Raw genomic sequence first — 23586 nt, 5'->3', positions numbered from 1 at the left:
AGGTTCATTTGCTGCAGATGAGGTTCTGTTAAAAGAACACGACCACACACGTAGGTGCATACACAGGCACGTGCACGTACACCTATTAATCACACATCTGAAAGTAAATTTCAGCTTTCAAGCCTACACAAAGAAGAATTTTAAAAATATCTCCGTAGGAAAAAGCAGATTTTTAATGAAGTGCAAATTCAAATATTTAAATATATATGCATCTCTGCATAGTTATGAATTCTACAAGAATTCATTCTGATATTAATGAATAAGACTTTGGGCAATATCATTCTGGAACCTTATCTGTTTGCTTAATCCCAGCAAGAATCATTTCAAGACAATACATTGCACACAATTAGCTCTAAACACTTTTTTTTTTTTTTTTTACTTTGGACCAGGAGGTACAGATAGCTAGAAAACTAAGAATGATGTTGGTTTTGGGGGATTTTTTGGGAGAGAAAAGCTAACAACCATCTTAAACAGATGATTTTTTGTTAACGTTCCTCTACTACAGATTTTGATATTCATTGCAGAAGGCTGTTTTTATTCAAAAATATATAGCTTAATTTTATTACACAGATAACTTCTAGATTTTTTGTCAGAACTTATTACATAGTTGAGTTTGAACATCTTTTCTTTTACATTATAATAGCAAGAAGAACATAATATCTGATCTAGAAGACATCGTGGAGAAAAGTTATTTCCCCTATGCCTTAGATATTTGTGGACATTTACTGTGGACCTATTTGGGTGTTTCATCTCCGAATTATGGAATCATTAAGGTTGGAAAAGACCTCTAAGGTCATTTAATCCAACCATCCATCTACCACCAATATTGCGACTTGAAAAAGGCTTTTTCTCTCTGTTGTGATTTTCCCCGTATTCTGCAATGCAGTTAATCTTGAAGAAAACTCCTGCTTATTTTTCATCTGAGCATTTTTCACACTGAGCAGCTTTCAAGGTGCACTTTATCAGCATGATCTACTCTGAGCTAAATGTATAAGAGGTGAAAAATTAAGGAGTATCAGGGAGTGTGAAAGGGAGATGGATCAGTGAAACCACACCCTACCATCCCTATGAGAAATAGTGGGGTATCCCCATGTCTTCTTGACATCAGGCAGAAGGAGGGGACCTAAGAGACAGAAAAGAATGGAAACAGGTCCCTGCTTGAGGTGGCAGGTGAATCTTCCCAGCCTATCTTGCCATCCCAGGTGTACTTTCATTTTGTATTGAGGCTCTGGAACTTAAAGGACAGGCAAATGAGGTTGATGAAAACCTCAACCCCCTTCAACCATCCAGGGGGTTGTCTATAGTGAGTCAGTCAACCCCAGCCCTTAAGCATGCCTCTGCTAAGAGCAAAAGAAGATTAATTGTCATAGGCAGCTCCCTTCTGATGGGAGCAGAGAGCTTGATATGATGACTGGACCCTTCCCACGGGGAAGTCTGCTGCGTTCCTGGGCCCATGTGAGTGATGTTACCAGGAAGCTCGAGTGTGGCTCAAGTTATTACCCACTTCTGGTTGATCAGGTCTGCAATGATGAAGCTGTGGAAAGAACTTGAAGGATTATCACAGGAGGCAAGGATTATCACCTCAGGGCACCTGGATGGTTAGTTGAAGGAGCAAGAATACAGGCGGCGTTCTCGTCAATCCCTGCAGGAGCAGGGAAAAGTACTGAGAGTAACAGGAATACCCACCTGGTCAACATGTGGCTAAGAGGCTGGTGCCATCGGAGGAATTTTGTGGGATTTTTTTACCCACAGGGTGGCTAATACAGCACCGGGCCTGCTGGTGATGGATGAGATCCACTTCTTTCAAAGGTGGAAAAGCATTCTAGCCCAGGGGTTGGCAGGGCTCATTGGGAGACCTTTAAACTAGGTTTAAAGGGGGAAGGAAATGAAACCTGGCTCAGTAGAGATGAAGTTGGGGCAGTGTGCAAGGGTTGAGTGTGAGATAATAGCCCATCTAAAGTGCATCTACACTACACCAACACATGCAGCATGGGCAAAAGACAGGAAGAAATAGAAGCCATTGAACAGCAGGAAAACTGTGACAAAGTTGCTATCACCAAAACATTATTCTGGTGACTGGAGTGCTGCAAATGGATAGCTATAACCTCTTTAGAAGAGAAGGACAAGGAAGGAGAGATTGTGGGAGGTGGCTCTGTATGTTAGGGAGAGTTTGAATTTTGCACAGCTCAGTGCTGGGGATGATAAGGTTAAGTCCTTATGGGTAAGGATCAAGGGGAAGTCCAAAAAAACTGATGTCCTGGTAGAAATCTGTTTACAGACCACCAAACCAGGATGCAGAGGCAAGTGAAGCATTCTACAAGCAGCATACAGACATGGCACAATTGCTTGCTCTTGTCCACATGGGGGACTTCAGCATACCAGATTTTGTTGGAAATGCAATACAGCAGAGAAGAAACAGTCTAGGAAATTCCTGGGGTGTGTGAAAATAATTTCCTGACACAGATGGTAATAGAGCCAACCATGGGTTGTGCCCCACTAGACTGGCTGTGTACAAACAGAGAAGTACTGGTAGGAAACATGGTGGTTGGAAGCTGTCTTGGGTATAGCAGCCAGAAAGTGATTGAATTCCTGATTCTTTGTGACACTGGGTGGGAGGTCAGCAAAACCTACATTGGTAGCGGTTGGTAGACTTCTGGAGGTCAGACTTTAGACTGTTTAGGATATTGGTTGGGAATGTCCCTTGGAAGACAGCTGTGATGGGCAGAGGGGTCCCAGAAGGCTGAACATTGCTCAAAAAAGGAAATCCTAAAGGCACAGGAGAACTTTTGCTTGGTGAAAAAAGAGAGTTTGCTAGATCCAAAAGAAGGGAACAGGCACCTCGGGAAGAGTATGAGGATACTGCTATGATATGCAGAGAGAAAGAAAATTGCAAAGGTGAAAGCCTAGCGAGAACTTAATCTGGCCATATAAGATGACCAAGCAAACTGTTTTACAAGTACATTATTAACAAAAGGAGGGCCAAGGAGAACCTCCATCCTTTATTGGATGTCGTGGGGAACACTATGATCAAGGATGAGGAAGAGGCTGAGGTACTCAAAGGCTTCTTAGCTTTTGTCTTTCGTAGTCAGATCTGTTATCCTCGGGGTACCCAGCTCCTTAATTCCCGTAATTTCTGAGTAGTCCTGGTCAACTGGGCTGGTCTCAGATGGCTGGAGACTTGCCAATGTGCCACCTATCTACAAGAAGGATCACAAGGGGGATCTGGGGAACTACAGGCCTATCAGCCTAACCTTGGTACCAGGGGAGGTTATGGAGCAGATCATTTTGAGTGTGGTCACAGCCCGTACAGGACAACAAGGGGATCAGGCCCAGCCAGCGTGGGTTCATGAAAGGCAGGTTCTGCTTGGAGGTGGGAATTCTCCAGGGGTGCTGGTCGACAGCTGGCTGAACATGAACTAGCAGTGTGCCAAGCTGTGTCAAAGGCCAACAGCTTCCTGCTTTGTGTCAGAAGTAGTGGAGCCAGCAGCGCTAAGAAGGTGACTGTTCCTCAGTGCTCAGCACTGGTGAGGTTGCACATTGAGTACTGTGTTCAGTTTTGGGCCCCTCACTACAAGAAAGACATAAAGGCCCAGGAGCATGTCCAGAGAAGGGCAACAAAGCTGGTGAGGGGTCTGGAGCACAAGTCTTATGAGGAGTGTAGGAGGGAGCTGAGATTGTTTAGTTTGGAGAAGTGGAAGCATAGGAGAGACCCTGTTACACTCTGCAGCTACCTTTTCTCCCAGTTAGCCATGGACAGGACAAGAGGGAATGACCTCAAGTTGCATCAGGGAGGTTCCAATTGGATGTTGGATAAACGTCTCCTTGATGGAGGTGTTCAAGAAATGCGTAGCTATGGCACTTGGGAACATGGTTTAGTAGGCATAGTGGTGATGGATTGATGGTTGGACTAGGTGACCTTAGAGGACTTTTCCAACCTTCGTGATTTTATGAGTCTTCCTCTACACATTTTGACTGCAAATAAAAGCATGCGCAACTTTTTGTTTCAAAGTGAAGTTGAGGCATTAAACTTCAAAAATATTTCTTCAGCTTGTATGCAAACAAGATGAGTAAACTCAAGAACAACAAGAGAGAAAAACTGATGCAGTTAAAATGATCTAAACTGGGATTCTGTTAGCCAATCACAAGGCTTCAGAAATGAACTAACTTATAAGCCACCTTTTCATAGGCTTCTCTGCATTCTTGAATAGCATCCTTAAAGGCTTTGAGGCACTCCGGGGTGCTTTGTGTTGCTTTTATTTTATTGAAACTTGATTTCCTGTGGGAAACCTAGGTGATTGTGCTTGTGTTCTGTTAACTTTCAGACTTGTGCTGAGAGCTCTGAAGATGGAGTTAAGGTGTACACAGCTGAGAAGGAGTGAGATTCCTCCACCAGGAAAAGAATTGCTGTTTAATGCCATTGCAGAATCTTTTCATTCCTTCTTCTGCTTTTCTTTATTCATTTGCATTTCTTGGTGAATCCATCTTCAAAATACTGACGTCATTTTAATAATGTGTACTGTCTGTACCGTGTTACTTAGGTTCATAAAATGTCATTAATAAAACACAACCTATGTAATTTAAAGGGAAATAAATTTTGAAACGTGCTACTCAATTTAACCTTGAGTAAGATGGCAGTTAAACGCTTTTTCTTCCTTTTATTAAGCCTACTGTTAATTGGGGATAAAATGAATTGTTAGAACTTGTTTCAAGTTTAAGCTTAATGAGTTCTTGGCTCAGTTTCTTTAATGGAGTCCATAATGAACAAATTTCCAAGTGTATTTTGATAACCTTAGTTCTGGCCTTTCTTCCCCTGCTACTGTTTGGAGGTGAACTCTTCAAATAGAACTGTAATAATCTCTACTAATACTATAATGTAGATAATTTGTGAGGAGTTGTTATAAATGCCTTATTTTTTAAGAACAGTAAGCCAGTGCTGGAAATCTTTTTAGGCATGGTTTTAAGTGTTTGCTTAATTTCAAACATGTTTTTGGAAAAAAAAACCCAAACAAACCTAGAGGATTCTGATACCATTTATTACATGTGCAATTTTCTGTATGAAAAATACTTCTTGACTGATATGCATGGTTTGATGTATGGATATACTAAGACTTCCCAACATTTATGCAAAGTTAAGTTTCTATTTAATCCCCTTTATAATCATTTTTTCTTCAAGGAAGTAGTACCTGTCACTGTGCTTGTTTTAAATTAAAAAAGTGGATGCTGAACAGTTTCATGGTATGAATTATTTTGGTTGTTGAGGTCTGCAGTAGCACCAGTTGGCTTAAAGTTAATGAAATATTCTAAATTAATGGGCATCTTGAAAAAAATGTTTGCAGCTGATAGCTTGCAATAGAGTCTAGTATTTGACTAAGACACAATTCCTGTATGAATGTGCCAGTGTATAAGAAGCCATTAACATTTTCAGTTTTTTAGTAGCATCTGTGGATGCCTTCATTCGTTGTTATTGTGTGTGACAAATACAAGGTGAGGATGGAGAACGAATGGTCACACAGCGTTCACAGAAGACTTTAAGATGGTAACTACATGAAGGAATGCGAAATACTAAACTTTTTGCTTAGAAGAAATGCCGTGTTTCCATTTGACCCGCATTGTTAGAATACATCTCGGTATTATTAAGCATTTCAGGGGGTAAATAGTGTTGTACTGGTAAGATTGTAGAGAAATACAGGTCACCCCTTAAGGTACAGCTGGTACTGCACTGCACCACCTGAGCTGCTTAAACCAGGTGCTACTGCCAGTCTTGAGCCCCCTCTGCTGACCAAACTGCACATGGCGTTTCTTTAACTTCAGCGCTTTTCCCTTTCTAGACTTGAGTAAATCAGAGTAAAATACTGAAATAAGGAAAGTGCAGCAGTTTAGCTTCATTGTTACATGTATAGATTAATTTTAAAGAGTGATAGGAGCTTAAGGACATTTAGAGATGGTGGGATAGTGCTAAATGTAGACCAACCGTATAAGTGTTGATGAGGAGTGAGTGGGATATTTTATAGTCCAGTGAATATGAAGAACGAGTCGCCTTCAGTTTCTCATTCTAGTCTGCTGAAACATAACGTTGTACTACAGGTACCATAAGGCATTAGTGTGTCAGAACACGTTTGAAAGAGAAAGCACACCTGAGCATGTTGTGAAGCTGTGCCACTACTTGCCCAAACGAGCACAACCCAGCTCACTGTCTATGCGAAGATGTGCGTGTATCTGATTTACAGGTTCTGTAGTACTGCACTGAGCTGCAGACAGCACCACCACAATCTGGAGAGGAATCTGAAGTTTCACTTTCCGTATCCAAACGAGATGCTTATACTGACAGTGTGCATTTGTGGAAAAGGCAGTGCAGCATAGGTGACTGGAGGAAGCAAGAGGGAGCAAATGCTGGAGTTCCAGTTTTCTCTTAGCATTATCGATATAGCTAGCTACAGAATAGAATTGTTTATCTAAAGTAATCAGTTTATTTCAAAAGTAGATATGAGGTTATGAATAGCTTGCTAAAGTAAGTGAAAGCAAGTCAGAAGGGTGAATTTAAAAATGTTATAAGACTTGTTCTGGAAGCCTGCAGAATTAATATAGTGCAAATAATTTAGTTTGGTTGAAGTGACATTGGGTTGTAGTAAAGCTAGTATGAGAAATGCACTATATATATAATGTATATATATATTGTTTTTTTTTCTGCCAAAGGAAACAGAAAATGTTATTGGAATCAAATGAACCGTTTCCTGGTTATTGCTTTAGTATAACCACTGGAGTGGACTGAATTGCTAAAGTTTATTTCAGTTCTACTCAGCCAAGTAGAACATTCCCCCTGCTGCCTGGAAATCACAGCACCACAATTACTGCTCTGACTCAAAAAGAAATAAACAAGATGTTTTCAGTGCTTCAAAAAGGTGTTTTCAGCTTTGGGCATGTTTGCTGTCATAACCAAACGTGATAAGGAAGTTTGAAGAGCAGCCTAAGAAATAGCATGCGAAAGTGACATTTTTCACTGAATGGTCACTGTTTTTGTGCTTCACTGTTTGCTTTGCTTTTCCTACTTTGTGTCTACTGCTTAAAAGAACGAGTAAGTTATATATATATGAAGGTATAACAAACCTTTTTTTTTACATTGATCAAGGCATCCCTGTAGGGAAACACTTGTCATACCATTAGCTGAGTATAAGCAACTAAGGAAAGATGTTTTCTAACCACAAATTCATTTGTACTTGTTATGAATGATAGTTGTGCTAGCCCAGTGTGAGCACTCAGACTGCTGAGCAGCCAAGAGTTCAAATCACAGAAACACCTGTAGAAATAGGGAGTTAGAAGAAACATTGGCTGATTCTACATTTGATGTACATTTGTAGTGTCAAAAATTAAGGTAAACAGATAGTGATGGGTTTGGTTTTTTTATTCAACCATTAAGCTCAGGTTAGTAATCTGTTATTTCTAGGGATGGTAAGAAGAATTTTAACAGATGGGAACAGAAGCCATAGAGCTTCAGATATAAGCAGCTAACTGTGTATATTAATCTATATGCATGTTTTTTAAAAAGTGAAAAAGTGTTCTGAATCCGTTTTCTTATCCAGAGAAAAAATATTTGTGATTAATTGCAATGAATGAAAACATAAATAATTGACAAGTATTCAGTCTGAATAATGTAAAAGTTCAGAGTATTTCTTAAGGAATGCTAAGGAACATTTAGATGTTCAGAGTGCAAACTGAAACCACAGTCAGATGTACCATGCAGCTTCATTGTGTTCAGCGGGGTGCTTGTCAGTGCAGAACCAGACAGATACCCAAAATAAATTATGCTTGGGGAGGAGTTTAGGGCAGGGATGCCACGGTTCTCTCTTCATACTTTGCTAGTACTTAAGTAGGGTGCTTTAGTTTGTTTGCTTAAAATAAACCAACAGTGTATCAGCAAGTGTCATGTGCACTTTAGTGCCAGTCATTTTAATTCAGTTACAGTTTAGACCTTGTGAGAAATCTTTACTGTCAATAATGCATCATTTAATTATCAAAGTTTGCATTTCAGTATTCCAGCATTAAAGATATATATCTTCCTAAATTTCTAAGTCGTGTCCTTCTGATGTTAGAGTTTGTTCTGTTAGTGCAATAACAGGTTCAGAACAAAACCATTCCTAGAAGTTAAGCACCTAGGGCAGCCGTACCAGTATTGCTGTGCAAGTTCTATTCAGAAGTCAGAAAGATTTGTTGTTGCTTTCAACTTCTGCTAATTAAGGTGGGTTGTTTTTTAATAGAATGATGATTTCAGCACTGTAGTCCACAGCACAAAGCTCAGTGTCCTAATAATTTCCTGATTCCAAATGCTGTATTTTAAAAACTAGTAGCTTTTTTTTGCATTTGGTACAAGTAGACACAGCGCCATACTTTGTACTGGTGCTGTTAGCCATTATTTTACTGAGTACCGTCAGCTATTTAAAATTTCCCACATAAATTAAAAAGGAGCTAAATGGGTTTGCAGTTGTTGCCATTAGTAGCATTTTGGATGATACAGGCAATTACTGCGTTCATTATGATCGTGCAGCCCCTTTGCAAAACTGCTGTGGCTGTTTTAGACGTTATGTACAAATTTCCCCTTGGAGATTAAAATTTCCAGCCGTGTGTAATTTTGTTAACACGGTTGTTTCAGACAGAACAAATGTTATGACAAGTGGAAGAAAAATTGGTAGTATGAGAAATAGCAATCAATATGGAAAATTACGCCAGTTCTTAACTCATCGGTTCCTTGTGTAGTCATAATTGTTCTGGTCGTGATTATTTTCAATAGGATGATACAGTATGCAGACGGTTTGATAAAACAATAGAGTTCAGTCATGTTCTTTGTCAGTATGGAGGTGAATTTTAGAGAATATTAATGCATTTCTACTTGAAAAGTTGACAATCTGAGAGTTTCATTGGTTAGATTGCAGAAGTTGTCTAAGTGGAAACAGAATTAAGTTTATTTCAGTACATTATAACAACAAGTTTTTGAGGAAAGAAGAATGCACTTATAATAAAGCTTCTTTTGTTTACCACTTTAAGCAGGGGTTTGCAATTGCTTTCACTTGCTATAGTAAATGATAAAAAAAAAAGATAAAACTGTATGGGCAGTAGTATGTTCCATATTAAAAAGGCAGATGTTCTGGGAGATTTGTTCCATGAAAAATCTTCATCATCAAGTTTTTATCCTCTTCATACCCTTCCAGAAACACTTTTGTTAATTCCAAACATAAATATACATGTCTTTATTAATTGAAAAGGTATTAATGCTTTGAGTTAGCTACGTATCGGTGTGCAGTGAACTACACTTGATGTTTCTGTCCCAAAAGTGGCATTCTTTCCAAAGAAGCTCTTTATTCCTTTCTCTTATGGGGTGTGGTTTTTACAGGGCATGAAGGGGGGGAACGGTACTGGGGTTAGGGGAAAGATAGGCTTTCACTGCTATGATGCAGGGGAAAAAAAAAGTGTGAGGTAGTGGTTATGCATATTGCAAGACAGTGATTCTTTATTTTATTACAAAAAAAAAGACCAACTCTGGAAGGCCAGATTAAATCATTCCTTTCACTTTTTAATGGGATTTGGATGAATAGAGTAAAATATGCACTTTGCATTCATTGATAGCATCTTTAGGTTGAGGTAATTGAGTCTTTTTTCCCTGACTGAATGAATAATGACTTCATCTGATCCTCAGCGAGGCCTGAAACTTAGGCTGCCTTTGTCAACGCAAAAAGATCTGGGCTTTGAAACATGCTCTACTTCCCTGGCTTAATTTTTCTTCATTTTAATCCAAAAACCTATTTTTCTCAATAATTCAAGCATAAACTATGTAGTAGTTGAAGCAGCGGAAATTGCAAGATATTTGTCCTCGTTGTGCTGCTTTCTAAATGCAGCTGATAAATCAGCCACTGTGGTCTTCAGCTGCCTGGTTCTCTAGGGAAGGGACCGCCCATGTATAAGCAAGATTGCTGACATTTTTAAGAACTATATTTAAATGGCTTGTTATCTAAGGAAGGGTTATGTTTTACTGGTCTTACTGGCGGGACTTGGAGATAAAAGGGCATCTGGGACGGGGCCTAGGAAGCTCTTGACATAATTTTCCCACATATTTTACTGACTACAAGAACTTCTCAAAAAGTGGGGTATAAATACTTACCTTGCACTATGCATTATTGAAATGGTGAGAGTCTTAGTTGCATAGTTTGAAATACTTTTTCATGGGAAACAGTGGATGAAATATAGCAACTCAGTGTTTTCACTGCGGTATTTCTACATTAAATATCTTTTTACTCAGGAAAACTTGAAGTTCTGTTTTGCTGTTTTGGTTCGAAAATGGTTATGCCATTTTTGACTTAGAAAACTTTCATTTATTCAGAATGTAATCAGAAACAGTTTTGATGAGATGGGTTTGGATTTGCAGACCGGTATGGGCACGTAACTATAAGTTACAGTATGCTCATTGTATGGACAAGACAGTGCTCAGCTGTATTTGTCCATTTACTCTTGATTCTACCATGCAGTAAACAAGCAGTGGCCACCCTACAAACATCAAATGCGCTGCTAGGATTTTTGCTGCATACATGACAGCAGGAAATTGTTTCTGTTCATCTGTTCTTCTTCATCTTCTTTTCTTCCCTTGCTCTGTTCCTCTCCTGGATCAGAGGACAGGGGGAAGCATATGTTGAATATGAAGACATTCAAATGGCCTGACTGAGATGGTTCACACTGATTCTGCAGCCATGGGGCATCTATTAGATGTGCAAGCATGGGAACAGCAATCAATTCAGTTATCAAAACGTAGTTATTTGTTACAAGTGTGTGGTTTTTTTAGCTGGTACAAAAGAAAACCACCTGGTAGTAGCTAGTTGTTTGCACTGCAAATGAGTCAATGAGAAAAAGCAACACTCATGACTTACCTGATTTTTACTTCTTCCTTTAGGTTGGCTTGCTGGACTTGGAGTTGAATCAACTGACCAAGGCACTGTTTTTGGCTTTAGTTGCATTATCAGTCGTTATGGTAACCTTGCAAGGATTTGTAGGCCCGTGGTATCGCAACCTTTTCCGGTTCCTCCTCCTGTTTTCCTATATCATCCCCATCAGGTATGTATAAGAATGAAAGAAAAACACAGATGTCTAATTTCACTGAATGTGGCTTTGCTGAAATTTATACTCACTGCTCATTGTGAAGGAAATTGATCTTATCAGGAAGCTGAAGGAGAAGGTGCCAACAAATCTGCTGATTCTTGAGGTATCACTATCCAGAAAACAATACTGTTGTATTCTTTTTGTATAATGTTCATCTTGCTGGAGTAATCAGGATATCTAATCCTTTGCTAGCATAAATGTATTAATAAGGATACAATCTTGGTATATTTGAGAATGTGGTTTTAGGAAACATGCATTTGAATGAAGTGCTTGGTGTATTTTAGAATTTGACTTCTTTACTGCCTTAGCACTGAAAATGTTCAATTTCTCTAATACTGGCTTTATTTTTACTACAGCTATGATTAATTTAGATTGAATGCACTTTGGCAATGGCAAGACTTTTAAGAGGTGTAACCAAGTAGAGACTTGCCATGAATTAATTAATTCATTAAGCATGAGTACTGTATATTCAAATTGCAGATAAACTGGAACAGGAAATAATATCCATCCGTGTAATCTTGTCCGCTGTGGATAGAATAGTTAGAACACTGACTCTGAAATGATTTTATTCTTATTTTCTTCTGAGTGGGTATTGCCTTTGCAAAATGGAAATACTGTCTTCTGTTAAAATTCCCAGAGTTTAGATTAAGGTGTCTATTAATTTTAGATGTTCTCTGGATCTTTCAGATACATCAGTCCAGTGACTACCCACAGTTAGCAGCTGTCTCTTAAATTTTATACCTGTTCCCTGGGATTTGTACAAAATATTTAAACCCATGTAGTATAGGAGATAAAAAAAAAGAAAAAAAGAATTTCATTACATTCTGAACCTAAGCTTACCTGAGTTGTCTGACTTTTGCTCACATTTCTTTTTGTGTGTGTATGTCTGTGTGAAACAAAATGTCATGTTTGACCAGTTTGACACTCAGTAAGAGTCTTAAGGACTTGTGCTTTATGGTACTTTCTGTTTTAAGAGCAGCTGGTTTTGTTGTGACGATGCAGAAAAGTTTCCAGCAAATCTGCAGGAGTTTGTGGACTTTCCATTTCCTTTCAGTTTCCTTTGACCAGTCCAGCTGGCAACCACACACATAGTGGTGTTCCTCAGGGGTCAGTACTGGGGCTGACTCTATTGTTATTATGTTGACTCATCTTTACTGATGATCTGGGCAAGGGGATTAAGTGCAGCCTGAGTAAGTTTGCCGATGACACCAAGTTGGGAGGAACTGTCCATCTGCCTGAGGGTAGGAAATCCCTACCAAGGGATCTGGACAGGCTGGATTGATGGGCTGAGGCCAATTGTATGAGCTTTAACAAGATCCAGTGTCGAGTCCTGTATTCTGGTTTCAAAAACCCCACGCATTGCGAGAGGCTTGGGACGGAGTGGCTGGAAAGCTGCACAAAGGAAAATGATGTGTGGGTGTTAGCTGACGGCCAGCTGAACACGAGCCAGCAGTGTGCCCAGGTGGCCAAGAAGGCCAATGGCATCCTGGCTTGTATCAGAAATAGTGCAGTCAGCAGCACTAGGGAGGCGATTGTCCCCCTGTGCTGTGCACTTGTGAGGCCGCATCTCAAGCATTGTGTTCAGTTTTGAGCACCTCACTGAGACGCTCTGGAGTAAGTCCAGACAAGGGCAGTGGTGCTCATGGGGGTCTGGAGCACAAGACTTAAAGAGGAGAGGCTGAGGGAACTGGGGTTGTTTAGTCTGGAGAAGAGGAGGCTCAGGGAAGACTCTCTATTACTACTTGAGAGGAGGTTGTAGCGAGGCAAGGCTCAGCCTCTTCTCCCAGGTACCTAGCAATAGGACAAAAAGTAATGGCTTCAAATTTTGGCGGGGCTTTTTCAGTTTCAGGTTAGTTATTAGGAAAAATTTATTCTCTGAAAGAGTGGTGAGATATTGGAAGAAGTTGCCCAGGCAGGTGTTATAGTCACCATCCCTGGAGGTCGTCAAGAAAAGTGTGGATGTCTCACTGAGTGACGTGGTAGAGATGAATTTAGGGTTGGACTAGATAATCTTAGTGGTCTTTCTTTCTAACTTAATTGTTCCTATGATTCTGCGAGTGGCTCCTGGTTTTATTACACATCCATGTTTCAATGTTGTGATACTTCTCCAAACACTGTCATTGCCATAATTCCCTTTCTGTTTGCATTATGATGTTGTTTAGGATGTGTTGTCGTTGCCACCCTTTGATTATTTAATATTAAGCAAATAATTCATGTGTAGAGGCTAAACAAGCTACACTCAAGTGATGGGTGAGGTGTACTTAAAGACACTCTTCATCATCAAAGACAGCAAGGGAAAACTAAGCTAAGAGTATGAATGATCACTTGTTTTTCACTGTGCTATTCTGTAATAAATAAAAGTAATAAATTCCATAGTAAATAAAAGTCCAAACTTTTTAAAATTAATAAAAGACAGAGATATCTTTGTTACCGGATGCAACAGCTCTGCATCCAGCAACTCACCTTGAGTACTGCGTCCCAGAGTGGAATCCTCAGTACAGCAGAGATGTGGACATTTCGGAGTGCATCCAGAGGCCACAGAAATGAGCCAAGGGATGGAAGACCTCCCTGTAGGGACAGACTGAGAGAGCTGGGGCTGTTCAGTATGGAAAAGGGAAAGCTCTGGGGAAACATTATAGTAACCTTTCAATATCTGAAGTGAAGTTAAAAGAAAGAACGGGATGGGCTCTTTAGCAGGGTCTGCTGTGACAGGACAAGGAGAAATGGTTTCAAACTAGAGCAGAGGAGATTGAAACTGGACATAAGGAAATATATTTTTTTTATGATCAGGGTAGTGGGGCACTGGAACAGGTTGCCCAGAGAAGTGGTGGATGCCCCATCCTTGGAGACATTCAAGGTCAGGCTGGACGAGGCTCTGAGTAACCTGATCTACCTGTAGGTGTCCCAGTTCATTGCAAGGGATTGCAGGAATAGATGACCTTTAAAGGTCCCTTCCAACTCCAACAATTCTATGATTCTAAGAGCATACAGTGTAAATTTGACTCTATAGTGGCAAATCATTATGTGCCACTGAAAAAGTAACTTCTTTTTCATTTTGAATTCTTAGGAAAGCAATTTGCGTGTCCTAATGGACTTAGGGAAGGTTCTTATGCAAAAATAATTTCTAGGATAAGCCTAATCCAGTTCTTCAATTGTATGTGGAAGATAATAAGCAATGCAGAAATACCACTGTAGAAGATGAGACAAGTATCCAACAGAGAGTACTTTTTCCCACTTTATGTTTATCTATTCCTATACCAATTTTTCTTCAGCTCAGATTGTGTACATACACAGCTGCTTCTTAGACTGCCAGCAAATTTAACAACTCCAGTCATGATGATGTTCAGATATTACTACATTTCTTACTTTCCTCTGGGAGAGCTAAGCATGGAAATAACTTATTCTTAGGACTGTGTTTGAAGTGTAGACTCTTGGCAATTAAAATTGCAAGACTAATGAAGCTGGAGCACCAGGTGTTGTGTCCTCTCCTTATTTCTAAAATAGCTGTATCAGGTGAATAATGAACTGTGCTGTAAAGGTAAAGGAATTGAACGTGGGAGGGTAGGATTGACTGGGAAAGGCAAAGCACACCTGCATTCATGCTTGAGAGCTGTTGATTGAGTTGATTGATGGTTTTAGAGAATTCAGAAAGATTCTGAATATGGAACTTCTTTGATTTTGGGTTTTTTTGGTTTATGGGACAAGGAAAATCCAGCTATGCAGTAAAAATAAGTTTACATCTCCAGACAAGTTTGGTGCAGATCACCAGAAGGGAATGACTAACTGTTAGCAGAATTTAACTGGTCCCTGTACATCCTCTCCTATAATTAATGGAAAGAGGAACATTTCTTTTTTTATCCTCCAGGGATCAGCTGGTTGTCCACGCTGCATTCTGTATATGACTGTAGAGTGGTGGGTGATGGAGCATGTCAGACTTTAGAAATATAAACATAAAAGCAATGTCATAAATGAAATTGGGAAGACAAGGTATGCATTCAGTAGCCTGCAAGGAATTAAGTAACATGGAGAAAAAGTAGTAAATCAATATGTAGAGCTTAGCCCAGCTCTTCATGGGTTATAAAATAGATCAGTTATGCACAGGATATTTTGAACACCCCAATCTCAAGAAATGTTTTGCCCTTAAGAAAACAGTATATTTACAGTGTATTTTGATGTTTCCTTTGCACCTAGATTTCTTTTTTTTTTCTGTATGGAGGGAGCATAGTATAGAGAGGCTCCCTACGATGTGCTTCCATATAAAGTTTGAATTTCTTAATTTACAGGGAGCAGAGTATAGAAACCAAGTCCTTGACAGGCTGTTCAAAACTGTTACATTCGGCTATTCAGTTTTGGGTTTTTTTTCCAGATGTTCTGGAATTTCTTGGAGTGTCCCACATTTCTCAATAAGCTTTTTTTTAATTGGCTCTCGCCAATTGGAGAATCGTTAAGGCCGTTTCTACGTTCCTCGAGTATCACTCAGATGATTTAATTACTTGATTTTAAATAAAATCACTGCTTGAAATACATTCTCCATAAGTTTACAAGATTTGCCAATGCTATCTAGTAAATTTATCACTTAGCAAGCACAGGGGGAAGGTGTATGCTCATGCTGCTATGGAAGATTGTGCAGATATCACTGGCCTCTGGAGACCAGTGATGCCAGTTGCTATTTAGGCATTTGCAGAGTGAATTGCAGATTCACTCTGTTCCACTTAGCAATGCATGCTAGAAAGATAGGGTAATTCCTAAAACGTTTCCAGGCTTTGAATTACGGATTTTTCTTCACTTCTTATGAAGAGAAGGTATCTTTTTTTCCTTACCTTCAAATTACACTTGATAAATTATTACTAAAATCATACAGAATGTATTCAAAATCAGGCAACACAACTGCTTATGAAAGTGCAAGTGAAAATATAAACTGCACTGTCAAGCTTTGAGAGTTCTGTGATTTGATCTCATTGAAGCAGTGAGATCTCCACTGGCAGAGCAGCCATGTGGATTTCTCTCTGTGTGCCTTGTGCTTGAGGTTGCCACTCTTAAATAGAGCTTTCATCACAGAATAACTATCTTGGTAGGCCAGGCAAGAAATCTTTATAGGCCAACTATCTCTTTGGCACGGGATCATGAGAGCTTTCATACTTCACATAGAATGCATGCTAGAGCAAATGTCTAGCCACCGTTAAAGTATGTTCTTGTTTTTCTTCTTGAGTTAGAGATTGCCCTTCATACTTGACAAATTAGCAGATTCTTGTCCCTAGCAGGAGTAAATCTTCTGTCATTTCTTTTGTTGACTGTTACATGTCTCAGTGTGTAGCCTGGTGACAACGGTTCGTATTTTCTGTCTGAGTTTCGAAGTTGACAAAACATACATGTGACAAATGCAGGTAGCTTGTTGCTGGCTCTCTATTGACTAAGGAAAGGTAAAGCTGTGGCTTGCAGTACTGTTAGACTATACATTTTCATTAAAAAGTACCTCATAGAGTCCTCTTCCTGTCGTCTGTCTTGATTTTTTTAATGTATTTGTGTCTGAAGTTAGATGTGCTATTCCAGAAGTAACTGGGATACTTTACCAAGTAGAGGCACATTTTCCTGTTGCTGATTTTAGACCTAATAAGAGGTAATTCAAGATGGTATTTACTTCTTTAATGGTCAGTAATATTTTATCAAAAAGGCTTCCTTCTATTGCAACATGCATTTTATTCTGCCGCACAAATTCAAGGAGAGGGATATGGATGTTTGGGATTCAAGGAGAGGGATATGGATCAAGGGAGGGATGAACTGGATATTTCCACTGTTCTAGTTAAATATATTTCTCTTAATCAGATTTTTATCTCCACTGTTACCTCAGATAATTCACAATCACTCTGTCACTGCAATTGCAAGAGGAGAGATGAAAACTAGCTGCAGTTTTGGTTATGCTGTATAACAAACCCATTTTTTTTATTACTGTTAATATTTTTATTTAGGGAAAAAAATAATAATAATAAAAAAAGGTCTGATGTACATTAGCAGGATTTTGTCCTTGAAATACCTTTGGACAATTGTGAGAGTTGTGTTATCGTAAACCTGATATTAAACATGGGACTCTGCCCTGTACCTTTGGCAGATTGCCCACAAGTTGTTTGCATTGCCACCATTTATCTGTCTTTTCTGTATTTCTGGTATGGTCAACAGAAAGGAATGTGTGCCTGGTCCTCAGTCTTCTTCCTGCTGTGGTGGCATGATTTTGGTGAATAAGAGGGAAATGTCAGAACGGACAAGTGGGCCCATGTGAACCTAATGAGGTTCAATAAGATCAAGTGCAAGGTGCTGCACTTGGACTGGGGCAACCCCAGGTATTGATACAGACTGGGGGAAGATCTCCTTGAGAGCAGCCCTACGCAGAAGGACTTGGGGTCCTGGTGGACGAGAAGCTGGCCATGAGGCAGCAGTGTGCGCCTGCAGCCCGGAAGGCCAGCTGTGTTCTGGGCTGCATGAAAAAGGGGCGGCCAGCAGGGAGAGGGAGGTGATCGTCCCCCTCTGCTCGGCTCTTGTGAGGCCCCATCTGCAGCGCTGCGTCCAGGCCTGGGTCCCCCAGCACAGGAAGGACGTGGAGCTCTGGGAGCGGGGCCAGAGGAGGCACTGAGATGAGCAGAGGGCTGGAGCAGCTCTGCTGTGAGGAAAGGCTGAGGGAACTGGGCTTGTTGAGCTTGGAGAAGAGAAGGCTGTGGGAGACCTCATGGTGGCCTTCCAGTGCTTGGAGGGAGCGTAGAAACAGGAGGGGGAACGGCTGTGTGTGAGGGTGGATGGTGATAGGACAAGGGGAATGGTTTTAAACTGAGACAGGGGAGGTTTGGGTTGGATATTAGGAGGAAGTTTTTCACTCAGAGGTGGTGAGGCACTGGCACAGGTTGCCCAAGGAGGCTGTGGATGCCCCATCCCTGCAGGCATTCAAGGCCAGGCTGGATGTGGCTCTGGGCAGCCTGGGCTGCTGGTTGGTGACCTGCACACAGCAGGGGTTGGAACTGGGTGAGCATTGTGCTCCTTTGCAACCCAGGCCATTCTGTGATTCTATGAACTGGTTTTGAGTTAGAAAATTTAATTTGGGGCAAGAGCAATGTTATTTGTCTCTGACCAGTGTGAGTGAAGACTTGGGTATAATGACTTAGGGACCAGGGCAATTAATTCTTGTGCTTCACAGTCATGGAAGTATTAAAAAATCATGCAGGCACAGAACAAATTGAAAAAAAAAAAAAACTTCTTGTGATTGTGTACTTCTGTAATTAGCAAAATTTGCTGCAAACTCAAATTTCCAGTACAGAGCTACTCAAAGGCTCTTTTTTACTGCTGGCAGTAGCAACTCTGGCACACACGCTGTCACAGGAAGGTAGATTGCGCTGCTTGGGCACTATTCTCATTTTGCAATTGAGAGCCTCTGTAATTACGTTTTGGCAAGGACAGAGACACTGCTGATTAGTTGCAGTGAGAAAAAGTTGACAAATATATCTGTACTTTCTGAAAGGAAAACAGTCATATTTTACATTTTTACAAGTTTGTTCAGTTTTGACCAGCAGAATAAAATGTGTAACACTCTCGTGTGTAACTGTAGTAGTGTAGGCACAACAACCTCCAAAAAGAGTTGATGCTGTCTCATGTAGAAGGCATGTTACCAACTTGTTTTGCATTGCAGTATTTTCTAGAAGTCTGAAATGCAACATGAGTTTCTAACGTGCTGTGTATCCTACAAACAGATAACAGTGATGTTCCAAAATGTTTGCTGCTTGTACTTTTAAGACCTTTTCATCGAGAACTCTAAAAGCAGTTTTCAGTATTGTTGTTATGGTTTTAAATTACACTTTGCCTAATATTCACACTGATTATGGTATACATTTCCTTTGCAGTTTACGTGTGAACTTGGACATGGGTAAGGCAGCCTATGGATGGATGATTATGAAAGATGACAACATTCCTGGAACAGTTGTTCGAACTAGCACCATACCAGAAGAGCTGGGACGATTGGTTTATTTGCTAACGGATAAAACAGGTATATCAAGTTGCAATTCTGAAATATGATGGCTTTTATAGAATTTCTAAGCTTTATTCTTATCTGAAATGTTAACGTAAGAGTAGATTTAGAGTGCTGATTTTTATTTTTTCAGTAAAATGTTAAGCATGTGCTGGAGGGTTTTGTTGTACCAGTGCCCATTAGCTTAGTTAGGCTGCTACTTACCCATGAAAGTCTGTATTTGGTACTTCCCTGTTTTATTCTGGTGGGAAAACTCTGGCATTAACAGGATGTTTGAAGGCATTATTAAGAGTAACATAAATTAACAGGTCTCCTACTTTGAAAAGACTGAATTAGCACATAGGATGCTCCTTTATTCTGCTTCTTATTGCTATTGCAGTACTGTATGATAGCTGCAGTTAATAATGGCTTCCAACAGGGCAACTCATTTCCAAAATTCGTTTAATAAAATCATCATCTCAAATTACACTAGTTATTCCCATGAAATTAGATGCTGCATGCTTTACAAAGGCCAATTTGTATGATTTCATCTTCTTAACCATAGTGTATTACTACACCTGACCTAGTGTACTGAAAACCCCAGTCCCTACTGGGATCAGAGGTAAGTTTGTTCTGCATTCTATACTGCTGTAACTGGAATTTGTTACAGTCTTACCATGCTCTTAAACCTTGGAAATACTGAGAGATTCCTAAAGTTTATTTTAGAAAATATCATAATAAATAGAAAGACCTTTAGCAAATGCATTATTTTTTCTACACTGTTGTTTTGCTTTTTGCTTGTTTGTTTTTGGGGGATTTTTTTGTTCTTTTTAACTGAGCTTCAGCAAATCAGTTCAGATAGCTGTATTCTTCATTAAAGAAGCTGAGTTGAGCTACCTTTGGAAGGAGAGAGTTGTTTCTCAAACAGCTGAAGGAATGTTTTTGCAGTTTCAAATAAAATCTACTTCTTCATTGTGAGAAAGTTTCTGGAGAGGTTTGCCTTCTGTTGTACAGAAAGCATAATACCCATTTTAAGTCGTTCTGCTTGAAATGAGTCCACATTCCCTCTCTTGCTGAGTGGATCCTCTAGTGCATATTTTGAAATGAAACGTGTATATAGGCATATATAGGCATCCTTGCAAATACATTTTCCTCTTTTTCTATGGATAGCTACGTAACGTTGTATGCTGCTGAATGCTGTTCTTCCATTTGTTAAAAGAGAAAGACAATTGCCATCTTTCTTAACATATAGAAAAGTATTCTCAATTACAATGTGGTAATTCTTCAAAGCAAGTGAACAATTCTTTTAGCAAGTTTTATTTCAATTAGCTAATGATTTCTGTGCTGTTTGAAACTGCTTGTTGATTTTAATTGCACCCTTTATTGTGATAATTTATGTAACTTTAGGAGCACTGTCTCATCATAGTCTGGAAATATGTAATTTACAGCATATATTTGGGAAAAGGCAAAAAAAAATGTGATGAAGCCTCAAAACAATGCAGTACATGGTGCTTTGGGTGAATGAATTCTACTCTCTGAGCAAAAACAAGGGTCAGCTTTTCTGATACAGAATGCAGTTTCCACTTCAATCTAGAGCTATGATTCATGTATGAGTGTCTGATCATGTGTATGATCTGTATGAGTTGTCTGCTTACACTTAGGTTGCATTGACAATCTTAAGAAACTAACTGTTCAGTCAACTCTAGAGTTCTGAAGTCATACCATAGAAATGAAGGAGTTATATTCTCACCCTGTCTGGTAATCAATTTATATTCTGAAGCTCAAGGATCACTAAACTGTGTTCTTTTCCTCAAGGCTTTGTACATACCTACTAACTAGTTTAAAAAAGAGGTGCAGCAGCTTTATCTGATAAACTTAACCTAATACAACAGTAATTAAAAATATAACTACTCTCCCATACAAAAAAAAAAGAAAGGATTTTCCATTAACATAAAATTCAGTGGAACTGAATTATTTAAAGCAAAAATACTGTTACGTTTCTGTTACATTTATGAAATCTTGAAAGGAAACATTTTGTAGACGTCTTTATAGAAAGAGAAACAGCCCAGTTTTCTACGGACGGTTTTTTGCTTTTTTCAGGCTGCATGGTGCCACTTGCAGTCACTTTTGTTCTGTAAGTGAAAATAAGCCTGGAGTCTCATAGACCTGACAAACTTCAGAAAACTAATTGTGGCCTTGCAGACTTCTGCTCTTCCTGAGTCCGTGATGCAAAGCATTGCTCTAAATTGTCTAAAATGTCCTAATTGTCTAAAATTTTTAAACATTTTAAATGTAGGCAAACATGACACCGACGTGCACTTTACCTGAGTATATTATCAGCTTTTTTCCTTTTCCTTTCCCTAATATATTTGGTCTTACTCTGCATTTTATCATAAACATGAAACGTGCTGCTACGTAATGAACAGATTCTGTGCAGTCAATCCAGAATTGCCATTGCATGATTATACGCTGTTCATGAGAGCTGGTTTCAGAGCCTTCTCTCTGGAATTTCCAGTTGATTCTGTACGCTTGCCTGTTCAAAACAGAGAGGAGGGAGCTAGTTTTATATCTGTCCATCCATGTGGGTGCTATTATGAAGGGCTAAAAGACTCATCCAGTTAGATATAAACAAGTGAAAATTTTCTCAATATTGAAAGGAAATACAGAGAGCAGTCTGCACAAATCTTATACTGTGGTCCAAGCTTCACTGGAAATGATTGAGAATTAGCTGTTGAGTCTAAGGAGCATTGCCTTACTAACATAATTGCAAGGTAGTCCTTTGTATGATTGTAAATTGGGTTTGTGCTTCATCAATAAGCTTTTTGACAAGAAGCGTCCATCACAGTGGCTCTCTCATTTGCCACAGTAGAATAGAAAATGAACTATCCCAATAATTGCATTATAGTTTCCTTATTGTGGGACAAGAAAGCAATGTGGTATAATTAGGTTTGATTGGAGTGCATGTTTCCGGTAAGATCTGAAATTAATGATGTTGCTATAGTGACACATCTGCGGCCACCAGTGCGTGAAACATAAAGTAATTCATTCGACGAGAGAAGACATCTGTTAACTGCAAGGATGCAGAGCATATTGACACTGACCAGAAATACTAGACGTTATGTGATAAATGAACAAATGATGCTGAAACAGGAGGACAGATAATTTGTACTTAATCTGGTGGGAGAACTTTAATCTTCTCACTGGTTGCGTTTGACAATGCCATTGTTTAAAGAACAATGCTGCAGAGAACTCATAAATTTTAAAACTTAACTCAGGGTGCAGCCTATTAAAGCAATACATTAATTCCTTTGTTAGGGAGTTTTTATCTTCGTGTAGAACAAAGCCATTACTAAAAACACCCACTAAAACAACAGGTTTTTTAGGACTCACATTTTAATTATAGCATCCATTACCCAAAATGCCATGTTGTTTGGACTTGAATCACATATAAGTTTGACAGAAAGGAGTCATGTTATGGGGTTGTGTGTGTGGTGAGGGGTGCAGATATAGGGAAGGCTATTTTCCAGTGTTTCCAAGGGTGGCTGGGCATGATATCTTCCCCAGTGCACAAAAAGATTCTAAGTCTGACAGAAAAGAAAAGAAAAAGAAGATATTTGACAGTATTTCTGAACATTTTTGTTGCTTAGGATTTGGGATGGGAAGCCTCCTGCCGTTCACAACTATTCAGCTGGTATTAGTGTGTCCCTGCCTATAGCAGGGGGGTTGGAACTAGATGATCTTAAAGGTCCCTTCCAACCCCAAGCATTCTATGCTTCTATTCAGCTATAACAAATGTGTGCAGTGTTGCAAGCATAGTTATTTACCAGTGCACAGACTTGTATTTGCGTTCAGTAATTAGCATTTTAGTGGGTGTTTGGACCAAATGGGATACTGGTCAGATATAATACTTTAGCAGATGCACAGAGCAATGGGACTTTTGATTTTCTGAGAAAAAACTAGTTAGAAGTTGGTGTCTATAGGCATTTTCATTAAATATGCCTGATGTAAAGCACTATTTGAGTAATTATTTCACTAATTATTTCTGAAAATTAATATTTTGAGGTATACTTCTATTTTTCTGTTCAACATAAGCTGCCACTGAGAGAGGAATTAAAGGAAATGTGGAGTGTAGGAAGCTTCAAGACATGCACTCATATCATTCTAAGGAATCTTTACTTTTTGCACAATCATTTACTGAAAATCCATTGTGTATCCAATGAACACGGATATATATTCTCTGAAATATTGCTATAATTTGTATGTGATTTAACAGGCAGGAGGCAAAAGGCAGAGAGGAAATAGCTACTGCTATTTATGACTTTATCAATGGTACAAGTACTCTTACATCTGCTCAGGATAAGCAAACCTCAGCTCCTTGCCCTCATTCTTAGTGGACTGCAGGTTATCCTGTGGTTTGGCTTGAGGTTTTATGGTTGTTGTGTTTGTGGCCTGTTCACAAGTGGAGC

At 39.4% G+C, this 23586-nt stretch overlaps 1 protein-coding gene across 6 annotated transcripts in view; it reads left to right on the top strand.

Annotated features, from left to right (window-relative positions):
- The window catches only part of ATP9B (ATPase phospholipid transporting 9B (putative)), a 157018-nt gene that overhangs the window by 98291 nt on the left and 35141 nt on the right, over positions 1 to 23586 (top strand). For all 6 annotated transcript variants that reach the window (XM_042868806.1, XM_042868805.1, XM_042868809.1 and 3 more), the window contains exons 12-13: positions 10931 to 11091; positions 19017 to 19159. In XM_042868806.1, the coding sequence (XP_042724740.1) occupies positions 10931 to 11091; positions 19017 to 19159 (304 nt within the window). The remainder of the gene's footprint in view (positions 1 to 10930; positions 11092 to 19016; positions 19160 to 23586) is intronic.

Source organism: Lagopus leucura, unplaced genomic scaffold (genome assembly GCF_019238085.1).
Source record: "Lagopus leucura isolate 7727_CA_CO unplaced genomic scaffold, USGS_WTPT01 Super-Scaffold_100002, whole genome shotgun sequence".
Lineage (NCBI taxonomy): Eukaryota > Metazoa > Chordata > Aves > Galliformes > Phasianidae > Lagopus > Lagopus leucura.
The sequence above is the reverse complement of the archived record's forward strand: the minus strand, read 5'-3'. Positions and strand labels throughout refer to the sequence as shown.